Source organism: Saccostrea echinata, unplaced genomic scaffold, assembly GCF_033153115.1.
Source record: "Saccostrea echinata isolate AGI-Se365-2 ecotype Australia unplaced genomic scaffold, CSIRO_AGI_Sech_v1 ptg000046l, whole genome shotgun sequence".
Classification (NCBI taxonomy): domain Eukaryota; kingdom Metazoa; phylum Mollusca; class Bivalvia; order Ostreida; family Ostreidae; genus Saccostrea; species Saccostrea echinata.
The window spans coordinates 2,748,984-2,761,150 of NW_026889795.1; the positions used below are offsets into that span (position 1 = coordinate 2,748,984).

Genomic DNA, 12,167 nt, shown 5'->3' on the forward strand with positions numbered 1-12,167 from the left:
GAATTTTGTTTAATAGTCACCATGGTATCTATTACCTTGATGTCAGCAAAACAAAAGAGAGCTCGCTAGACACAAAAGTGGGCAAATCAAACGTTATTGTTATAAAGCAGGATGGAATATGGAGCTGCCATACATTATTTTTTTTTTTACAAACAAATCTCAAATAATGGTAAATTAACAACAAAAGATGGACTGTGTGAATTAATTTGCCAACATCAAAACATCTGTAGCAATCAAAGAGAGTTAATAACAAGGTGGGATTTCTTTCTTTTTTGTAAATCAAGAAGACATTATTCAGACGAAAGGCTTACATGCATTTAGTTGTGGACTCACAGGTACACGGTTCATTAAAGGCATTCAAAAGGATTTGATTTGAGCTTCTTAACATATAAATCATATACGATAAAAAAACCCAGTTCAGTGCCTTTATTCTAAACATTGTATTTGTAGCAGGCTTTTTTCGTAGACGTATTTTAGACGAAAAACAATAGTTAATATAAATTTGTAGTGCAATAAATTTATTGAAAGTTATAAAATGATTAGGTATATAACGGTTAATATAAGAGGGTAAGATGAAGTTTAGAGATCGGGAAAATAAGTCTATTAGAAGCAAAACCTATGAATACAGTTAAATACAAGCAATCACAATCACACATAGTAACTATGTGTATAATTACCTAGCATGGGAATATATATAATATATATATACAAACTCAGATTTTAACTGATATGATTTTATAAACAACATGTATGCTTAATTGTTAAGTATAGTTATTAGTCTAATGAGCACTGGTGTTGTTGCAATGAATATACCTATTAATACAATAGATATGTGCATTGGTACAATAATAATACATATTGCTACAGTAGATATAGATACTGGTACAAAAAGTATATTGTATTTGGTACGAAAGGAATAGATGCCCCTACAATAAGTACTGTTAGAACAATTTTGTGACCTCATTTTTTCTTTAACCTGGTCCAGCAGATTTCTTATTGTCCCGCACTCCGTCCAATAAGTTACCTGTAGGTATCCAATAAGATTCAACTAATTGGAAAGCTACAGGTAACATTGAAAAATAAACAAAGGGCGACGCAGATAAATAATCAGCACAGAAAGAACTTTGATAAATCAAACAATTTAGTATATGAGCAATGTAGAAATTATAAATATTTCACAAAATAATCCTTTGCAAATTTGCATGAATAATCCACGGTGAAAATGTCTCAAAGGAAATGTAAAGGAATCCGTGACACCGATCTTTATATCCATTAATTCACCGTTCATTACTCACTATTTCACATTGTTTGATTCACGGAACATTCTCAGAAGTGTGGACACAAAAGAAGAAAAAAATGTATGTATTTCCTTACATACATCCTTGGGCTTTTTTGCTTACTTGAACATCCATTTTCCTTCCTTTAACTATTCCGTTCACCAAATTTTGACTGATTCTTAGAAAAAAAATCAAGCTTCAAGAATGGTTGTAGTAAAATTCTTGAAATCCTGGGTCCGCCGTCATAAAACATACTTAAGTCTGAGAATGTTCTCAAGTCTGAGAATTTTTTTGAGAATTCTCAAAGTTTTATGACGGCGGACCTTGTTGTTTTCACAATCGAGAAACTGTTTCTTGCAAACTCGGAAATATAAGAATATCTCCGGATATCACGATAGAAAACTTCATGCTTTAGCTTGCGTTTTGCTGTTCTTCATAACATTGTCATAAATATATAAATCTGAAAAAGTCGTTGTTTTAAAATATACAACCTCATCCATAGTGTTGCGTTGTAAAATGAATAAATTGTCAAGAATTTAATAGAACTAACTTTAAAGCATGCGTAGTATATATATAGGATCCCATGTTTAATACTTCACAACCAATGTTTTACACTGTTTTATATAGGACTCCACTTTATTTTACTTCATCGCGCTAACGCAAAAACCATTGTGACGTCACAACTGTGGATTATGAAAAATTTATCCAATGAGTCAAATCCACGGGATAAAGGGGTAAACATGGGATAAATCTAAATATATTGCAATGCGGATAAATAAGACTAAACAAAATTAGTGTTCATATTTATAATTAAAACATTTTTGTGACGCCATCTTTTGTTAAACCTGGTTCATTAAATGTCTTATTGTCCTGCACTCCGTCCAATAAGTTACCTGTAGGTGTCCAATAAGATTCAACTTATTGGACAGGTACAGGTAACATTCAAATGAGAACAAAGGGCAACAAATAAATAAACAGCACTGAAAAGGCAATGGTAAATCAAACAATTTAATATGAACAATGTAGGAAATTAATAGCGTAAAATGTAAATATTTCACAAAAAAATCTATTGGAAACGGCACATATAATCCACAGTGAATTGAATGTCTCACATGCTCCTATTTTGTATTGTTTGATGGACTTTTGAGCCTGAATACTGTTCGATATTTCATTCATGATTGTAGAAGAATCCGTGGCCCCGGTCATAAATTTCCTAAATTCACCTTTCATTACTAGATTCATGTCACAATGATTGATACACGGAACATTCACAGAATCTTGGGGACACAACAGAAGAATCAGTTATCCATAACCTTGGACTTTTTTGCTTATTTAAACATCTATTTTTCCGCCTTTAACTATTCCGCTCACGAAATTTCAACTGATTCTGTATTTTCGTTCGGTGATTTATGACCATTTGTCCATCTTGTCCCGCGTTGTTTGAGCGAGTGTCTGTCGTTACTTTAAGGAGTGGGCTGGAGTAAAATCCTTCCGAGTTTAATAGAGAAACTGTTTGTTGCATTTTGAAGAAAAAAAATACATCAGAAATAATCTCCCAATTTCACAGAAAATGCTTAAAGAATGGTTGGAGTAAAATCCTTTAAATCCTGTTGCTTTACAAAAATTACATGTAAATGAGAAACTGTTTCTTGCAAATTCCGAAATATAAGAATATATACGAATTTCACAGTAGAAAACTTGAACTTAAGTTTTCATTTTGGTGTTCTCAATTAATGGCATTGTCAAAACATCTGAATCTGAAGAAGTCTTTGTTTAAAATGTACGTCGTCATCCGTGGTTGTTGCGTTGTAAAATGAATAAATTGTCACGAATTTAATAGAACTAACTTTTACGCATGCGTAGCATATATCAAAATGTCGCAATGCGTTATCGATATATAACATGTCTCGATGATTCCTACTATTGAAAAAGTACAGAAGAAAAACCAAAACCAAAACTAGTTTTCTTTGTCCTAACTTAACGAACAGTGCCAGGTAAAGTAATCCAAGCTGAACGAGACCGGTTTACTTGTGGCTGTAAAATAAGTTAACAATGGAAGTGTTCGACATTGGTGAAATGTTTTAAGTACGTTATAAACCTCAAACTGACCATTATGTCCGATATTAGATTATGTCCGAGATTAGACTGTCTAATAGCTGACATAATGGACATTTTTAGGCTTATAACCATTACATATAAAACGGTGACTCAATGATTCCTACTATTTGGTTACTACAGTTATAAATTTAAAAACTCGTTTTCTTTGGCCTAATTTAATGAACAGCCCAGGTAAAGTCTCCAAAGCAGAACGAGACCAGTTTACCTGTAGGTGTCCAATAAGCTAACAATGGGAGTATTCGACATTGCTGAAATGTTTTAAGTAAGTTATAAGCCGAAAACTGACCATTATGTCAGATATTACACTTTCCTCGGCGCTAAAGCGCCTCGAGCCGTTTAATGTCTGACATATTGGACAGTTTTCGGCTTATAACCATTACATACTGCTTCACTAAGCATAGCACTGGTGCCATAAGTAAAGGTACTGGTTCAATGAGTACAGTTGACAGTACAGTAAGTATAAGACTAGTATGTAGTTTATTTATAGTGACATGCGTACATTCTCGGACATTATGTTAACAGGCAGATTAATTGAAAATGAATCGAACACCCGGACATCTGGCCTATATGCCACTTCGAACACACAATTTGAGTACAATACCTAAAGGAAAGAAAATTAGCACAGCGTTAAGCAAGTGATTTCAACAAAAAAACCACTCAAATATACATATTAAAAGAACAAACACGTTGTAAGTATACACTCTGTGTGCTAAGTATAGCAGTGTCCGTTATGAGATTTGACAATAAATATGGTCATTAAATTATAATTTACATTCTTATTTACTGAAAATAACTGAGTATCTGGGCATAAAGGAAGAATTAATACTTTGCAACCTGGCGAGGATAATTCGAAATTAACATACAGTATATATAATAAATCGGTACAGTAATTATAGGTACAGCTAGATCTCACTATCTCAAACTCAATTAATGGGACCGAGAAAAACTTCAAAATATCCGAGGGTTCGAGATATTGAGGGCAAAGAACTTAAAGAAAAAGTACTTTGGACTTCCAAATCAATTCGACTTTACCCATAGTATTCGAGATAACCGTGTTCGAGATACCGATGTTCATTACTTATACAATAAGTATTAGAACATATATTCATTTTGATTATGTGAATGTATAAATTTAAAGCTAAAATCTATTTCCAGCAGATCATCTTTCTCCTTAAATTTTAACATTGAATGTCATTTTCAAAAGTAACCAAGCCGTTGAAATCTAATATAAATATTTAGTCTCACTCGGCGTGGTATTTGAACAAGTAATTTAATAAAGACATTAACTGAAAAGGTGTTGTATATATTTCCAGTGTATAACAGTGAGCGAAATAACAATGCTATCTATGTTCGCTGGGATTACCGTGTGCAAATATCGTTTTCTCTGATTTAGACGCTTTCACTGGCGTAGTTTCTGTCACTACGTCCTTGCACATCATTAATGTGTGCCAAAAGGGAAGTGTCTTCCTTTTCATAAATAGGATAACAGATAAGTGAAATAACTGCAAAAACAGAAACCCTATCGAAGCAGTTTTAATGATGGTCGTGATTTCTAGTGAGAAAAGAAACAATAAAACTTGATGACAAAATCCGGGTCATGACAAGGAAACCAATAGGATCATTTGGGATTACATTCATTGATGGAATTAATTTATTAAGCATGACGTTTTCAACTCCACAATTTATTCCAGTAACACTTTATTTGATATTATAGTCATGTAAATTGTAGTGAATTGTAATCGCTATCCTTGGTTTATTTTACGTGAATCACAAAGAGAATTCTTTGACATCAGAACACACTTGATTACAAACATGATCAAAGGCCAAACTTGCATATGCTACAGGTTCTAATGAAATATCACAGTGTTTAAAATTCTGTAAACAATCCCAGAATATCGACATGTGCTATTCTCTTTTGTTAGCTAACAATTACTATATTTCCGTAGCATCTTAATTACTACTATGGAAACTTCAGACTCTTATTTGTTGTACAGATAGGTTTTTTCTTCATGTTGTAGACGTCTTCATTGTCCAAGAAACACAGTTCATCTCAATCTCTTTATTGCCTTCATGCTAAGGGCACTTATTTCTCTGCTAAAAGAAAACCTTCTGGTGCAAGGCCTGGGTCTGCCATTTGATGTTGAAGAAACACCATATGAAAGAGTAATATTCATTGAAGAAGGGCCGGTAGGTAGTTTTGATATAAAATCTAAAAAAATAAGTATTTTGAACATAACTTTTTTAAAAAATGCACATGTATACATGTACATGTACATTGCAACATATGGTTTAACATCCATTGATACAAAACTGGATGAAACCAATATACCAATTCCTGTAAAATGCGTGATTAAATGTTCAAATGTTTATTCCTTAATGGAATAATGTATGATTATCGTGTCTTATCCCTGTTGTGTTCTTAGCACATGCTGTAAATAAAATGATTAATGTTTATAATCGGCATTATGAGCAATTCGATTTAAAATCTATAGGTTCATGTAGTGGTGGCAAGTAAAACAGAGATATGATTTTAAAAAAATTACAAGAAAAGTTAAACAATTTAGATGTGTTCCAAATTCTACATTATATCGTTAAAAAAATTAGCTTTAAGCCCTCAATCAATCATCAAACTATTCTTAATCTTCAGGCTGATTATAATGATGGTACCTGTATTTCTTTTTGCAGCATTGGGAGTGTAAGATGCTGTTTACGGTGTTTCATTACGTTCTGATGGCTAGTTATATGTGGATATTTGTTGAAGGTCTACACTTACATACACTCATCATGGTGTCTGTCTTCTCCGAGCGGAGTAGTGTCAAGTGGTACCTCTGTATTGGATGGGGTGAGTGTAACCTCTGTTAAGGATTGAAAAGTGGTCCCTCTGTTTAAGACTGGGTAAGTGGTACCTCTGTATTGGATGGGGTGAGTGTAACCTCTGTTAAGGATTGGAAAAGTGGTCCCTCTAAGACTGGGTGAGTGGACCCTGAGTTTAAGATAGGGTAAGTGGTACCTCTATGTAGGGTTTGATATGTCTATGTGGTACATTTGTATATCATGGGATAAATTTTATCTCTGAATAGATTTGGTAGGAGGCAACTCTGTATTGGATGGACTAAGTGGTGCCACTGTATAAGATGGCATAACTTGTAGAAGTAAATTTGTATTGAATTAGGTAAGTGGCATCCCTGTTAAAGATCGGGTAACTGATACATCTGTAAAGGATAAAGTAAGTGTTACTTTGGTATAGGGTGGGTTAAGTAGTATATCTCTATATTAAATAGGGTAGGCGTGTATATGTTTAGAATGAGGTACTTTGTACTTCTGTATAGAATGGATGCCTCTGCAGGAAATTAAAATGTTACCTCAGTAAAAGGATGGGAAAGTGATACCTTTGTATTGGCTTGGATAAGTGGTACTTGTGTAAAGGATGGAGTGATACCTCTGTTTAGGATGGGGTACGTGCTAACTTCTGTATAGGACCGAGTAATTGATACTTTCATTTAGGATGGGAAATTAGTATTTCTTTATGGGATGGGGTAAGAGATAACTCTGTAATGGATGGGATGAATGGTATACCTCTGTACATATGTAGGGTGGGATAGGTGGTACCTCTTTATAGGATGACGTAAGTGGTACAATATGTACCTCTGTATAGGATGACGTAAGTGGTACATCTGAATAGGATGGAAAAGTGGTACCTCTATATAAGATGATAATTGGTTAAACCTTTGTTTAGGATGAGGTAAGTGGTACCTCTGAATAGGATGAAGTAAATAGTAACCCTGTAAAGGACATAGTAACCGTACAGAATGAGGTTAGTGGTACCTCTATATAGATTGTGGTGTACGAAGTTTATATTCTTAATCTCCTAATCATAAAAATGTACCATTGATGTCCATGGCTTCATTAGAAGAGCCATTTGAAAGGAAGAATTCCCCTTCCTTTCTATATGAAATTAGAACTTATTATCTGAATAAAAGATGCTTAATCAAGGGGATATTGAGGGACAAAAATTATTAGATTTTATGTGAATATCACAACGAACTAAATCTGGTTAACATTTTCTTATTTCAGTTGTACCCATCGTTTTTATCATTCCATGGATTATCATACGAGTACTCCTGGAGAATGTCTAGTAAGTGTTTACTACTTTTAATGCAGTAACAAGGCGTTTTCTTTTAAACTCTTGCAAAGTAATTAATTTTAGAACAAAATATGTCTTGTAATTACAATTCCTTCATTCTTATGGCAGTCTGAATATATAGATGACCTTTTCTATCAATTTTGATCCTATTTAATGTTTTACTGGGGGAAATTGTGATGTGACTTTGAATAATAATGATTTAACTATATATTTGGGATAAGTGTTCAATCCTAATTTGATAGTACAATCACTCCTATTCGCACTGTTATCATGTGTTCCTTATGAAACAGGAAGAAAATGTGAAGGAATTAAATACTGACGCATACATGTAACTTTAACATAAACAGACATTTGTAAACACTCTCTACGGGTTCATTTATAAATGTCTCTCAAATAGTCGGTATAACAATGATATATAAATAAACTTAATCTTAATCTATAATACAAAAGAAAAGTACTGTTATGTAACTGAATTATTACAACATTGCTTTTTCTATTAGAAGACATACAAAGAATTAGATAGTTATTTCCCATGCATCAATTCTCAACAAACAGCTCTCAAATTCCAATGTTTTTCTTTTACGTTGGACCCAGGTGCTCTAATATCAGAAGACATTATTGTTCTAAATAAAATTATCAGCTAATTTTTTCCTGTTGATTACTCAAATAATTGATGTTTGAGGTATTTTTTCAGACAAAATTGATGCATCAGTTAAAATAGAAACTATAACAACTACCTTATAAATATCACAGTCTGGTGCCTAAAACTAAATCCGTGTGCGTGATTGCTGCACATATATATTTTGAACAATTGTAACATGCATCATCAATTTATACGTTTTAATAAAACAATAATCGAAGATGATTGTAGTTGAGAAAAATAATGCAGTAATTTGAAACATTTTAAATTTTAGCTAGGACCTACATGTAAAGAGCGGCAAACTTCTTTTTTTCAGATAAAAATAAAATTTAGTGGCGGTACTTGTATAAAATTATATAAAACATCTTGTGTGATTGAAATTAACGCTAAATGAATATAAGCTATAAAACCAAAGCTAAGTTGGAATGTGGACAGCCCAAGATGAACATTTTACCCTAAGACTACTTTGTAAATGTAGAGATAGCTGTGAAAAACAAGGTTGATAAAAAACTGAAGATGATGAAGCAATCTTTAGATAATTATATTCTTGCTAGAATACTTTAATAAACTACATTTAGTGACATTCTTTGATTCTCATTTTTGCAAAATTTTCGACAAATTACAATACACAATATGTAATTGTTTTGATATCATTTTAAGATTTACATATATGTCAATACAAGGTAAGTACCACCTTCCTATCACATGCATTTAGTAGGTATTACATGGTACGTATTTCATGATTCATGCATATATTGCATAGTGCGTTTTACATATTTATTTATATATTCACAATACATGGTAGTATAACATGGTGTGTTTTACGTAGTTTATATTACATATTACATATTACATGATGCGTATAACTTTCTACATATATTACGTATTACATGGTGTGTAATAGATAGTTTTCATATGACATATTTTCTCTCCGAGTTATTTCCTTTGACTGCTATCTTGGTGGTCAACCTGGTAATTTTTCCTCTTTGTCTTACCAAATCTAAGAGGGTGTAGCAGATATATTTAGGGAAAAATCTTTATAGAATAACAATCATGAAATAAAGGAGGCTTTAATAAATGTATATTTTTCAGAAAAACAATGCTTCCTACCTCACAATGGCCAGTATAAAAAAGTTAAAGTTGGTTGAAAAATGAAGGAATATGAGCATGTTGACCTCCAATATGGCGGCCAACGGGAAATAACTCTTGCTAATTTGGGCCTACTGAAAACTATCTATACATAGTTCGTGACATTTCTTCTAAATGTCCCACCTCCTTTTCAGCTGTTGGAATACGAATCCCTCACCTGGGTATCGGTGGATCCTCCAAGCTCCCGTGGTGCTCGTTACCGTTGTACGTATTTTGGCATCATTTTAATTTACATTTAATTTTTATACGGAATTCAATCAAAGTATGACAACCTTAGTAATGGGGGGGGGGGGGGGGTAATCAGATCAAAAACACTCTGTTTTTTGATTGAAAATTTAATTTCAATTCAGACTTCCGATTCTTCTCTGTATTTGTTTTTATTGTTAATGACGGTATGTGAATTAGATTTATTTCTTACACTAGTGATATGCAGTAAAATTCTTTCATATTTTTTTCTTGATTTTAATTCTTTTTTACGTTCTCTTATTTGCAGATAAATTTCATATTTTTTATAAATATTCTACGTGCATTATTTACCAAAATGAAGACGCCGATTTCAAAGACAGCTAAAAGACATAAATACAGGTTAGTCTAGTTTACAATAAATCCGGTCAATTCGAATTAGGATTAAAAAAGATTTCCTAGATAATGATGCTTTACAAAAATAAATGATAACATTCCAATGTGGTTGCTCTTTAAGTTTGCTAAGTCAGAAAATTTTACAGGCGACTGGCGAAATCAACACTGGTGCTTATTCCATTATTTGGTGTCCATTACGTGGTGTTTTTGGGACTTCCGGATGAACATATCTCCCCGGAAGCAGAAGTTGTAAAGCTTTATTTCGAAATGTTTCTAAATTCTTTTCAGGTGAGAAATTTAGATAAATAAAAGATACATAAGCATAATATAAAAGGTTCAACATTGAAACACCTTCATGTTATTATTATATATTTTTAAGTATTTTTCCTGTTTAATGACTGTGAAATATATATGATACTTAAACATTTAGAAAAAAAATTAAACATAATTCTATAAGAAAATGAGTGATTAATTTATCCGGACCATTTAATTTTTTAGGGACTACTTGTGGCAATTTTATTTTGCTTTATGAACAATGAGGTAAGTATGACAACTAAATGGTTACATCATTTTAATGTACTAACATTAGCATTAACAGTAAAATCACTTTGAAAAATATTTTTTATGTGTACATGTATGTTTACAAAAAAAAAAAAAAAAAAAAAAAAAAAAATGAAATCTTTATATTTGACCTTTCTTATCATTAGATCTTGACATCTGCGTAAACAGTACAAGCCGTTTGGAGATTTATTTTTTTTTTATATCTATAAAACGATCAAGTCCAGTAATTAAATTCAGTGGTGTTTTTTTTCTTTTCGTTTAAAGGTTCAAATGGAAATCATGAAAAGATTATGTAACCGTGGACCATACTACAGATATAGAAGATATTATAGACATTCAAGTCAAGGCGGATCATTAAGGTGTATCTGTCAAAATAAAAATAGTCACCCACCAAATAGTTACCAATTAGACACTGCTAGGAGGTCCTCTGCGGATAATAGCAGCAGCCTGCTATTGCAATCAGCTAAATACCCGCCAGAGTCCTGTTATTGTATGTGGCAAGTGGATTCCAAAGGTCATCTTTGTAGAAATTTTGTGAAACATGATGACAAATTAAGACGAGCACAAAGCTGTTTGTAGCCTTTTGTTGTTAGTTACAAACTTTAGAAAATTTTATGTTTTATCTATTTTATGTTTTGTGTCACTTGTTGGAAAATTAAACACTATTTTTTTTTTACATTTCTGTCTCCATTGATTTATAGCCAGCAATTAACCAGTGAAGCAAAAACACTGGTGTATACAATGTACTGTGGAATCATCATTCTTCGTGGGGAACCAATGTTCGTGGATTTTGTGTGTCACCTAAGCCACGAATATACATCCCTACGAGCATTTATTTTATTTTGAAAACAATTGATTCATTGAATCCACTGTATAAGCGAGTAACCCACGATTTAACCCCCCCCCCCCAAAAAAAAAAAAAAAACACAAGTAAAATTTTGGTTGCCTAAGAATATTGACCCCCATGAATTAAAATGATTACACGGTAAGTATTGCATTTCATGTAAATTTAAGTAGACGTACAGAGGGCAAATGAGAATACCTACAGCCGGCACACATTGAAATGATAATAATGAAAGAAAAAGTGAGCAAGCTCACATACCCCACGCTCCCCCCATAACTCAAAAATGCAACACGTAATGAATGGCACAGTGCACTTTAAATACACAGTACATGAATAATTCAAAAAGGGGCATTACTTGCAAAAAATCATCACATCAAAACTCCTTGCATATAAGGACATTCAAATCTTTGTATGTTACAAATTTAATTGGGCTGAAGTTTCTAGATAAATAATGGAATCAAAATTTCTTGGTTATACATGTATATCTATACATTATGTCTGAAATACCTACAAAGTTTCAGGAAATTCAGTGCAGGAGTTATGCTGACAAACTGTTATTTAAATTCCTCATTGATTTCGATTTGTTAATGAGTGTAAGTCCATGTCCAACACATGACAACTTACACATTTAAATAATTGATGGTAACAAAATTATGATGTAGTCATAAGAATTTGTTTATATACTGTACTTATGAAATTATTTAAGGCAAAGCACCAATTTGAATGGGGGGGGGGGGGGGGTTAGAACTATCCAAGATTGTGTGTGTGAGGGTGTGTGTGTGTGTGTGTGTTAAATCATTAATATATTGATCTCAAAATCAATAGGGGTCTTTCAAGGTCATAAAATATTTCACA

The 12,167-nt window shown here is 32.6% G+C and overlaps 1 protein-coding gene across 1 annotated transcript in view; it reads left to right on the forward strand.

Annotated features, from left to right (window-relative positions):
* LOC133201911 (secretin receptor-like) overlaps nucleotides 1–11,123 on the forward strand; it is a 48,529-nt gene extending 37,406 nt beyond the window's left edge. Inside the window, exons 6-13 of the mRNA XM_061337703.1 lie at nucleotides 5,414–5,582; nucleotides 6,081–6,237; nucleotides 7,470–7,530; nucleotides 9,463–9,532; nucleotides 9,822–9,913; nucleotides 10,054–10,195; nucleotides 10,406–10,447; nucleotides 10,733–11,123. Of these exons, the coding sequence (XP_061193687.1) occupies nucleotides 5,414–5,582; nucleotides 6,081–6,237; nucleotides 7,470–7,530; nucleotides 9,463–9,532; nucleotides 9,822–9,913; nucleotides 10,054–10,195; nucleotides 10,406–10,447; nucleotides 10,733–11,047 (1,048 nt within the window). The 3' untranslated portion in view covers nucleotides 11,048–11,123. The remainder of the gene's footprint in view (nucleotides 1–5,413; nucleotides 5,583–6,080; nucleotides 6,238–7,469; nucleotides 7,531–9,462; nucleotides 9,533–9,821; nucleotides 9,914–10,053; nucleotides 10,196–10,405; nucleotides 10,448–10,732) is intronic.
* Nucleotides 11,124–12,167: the final 1,044 nt, after the last annotated feature.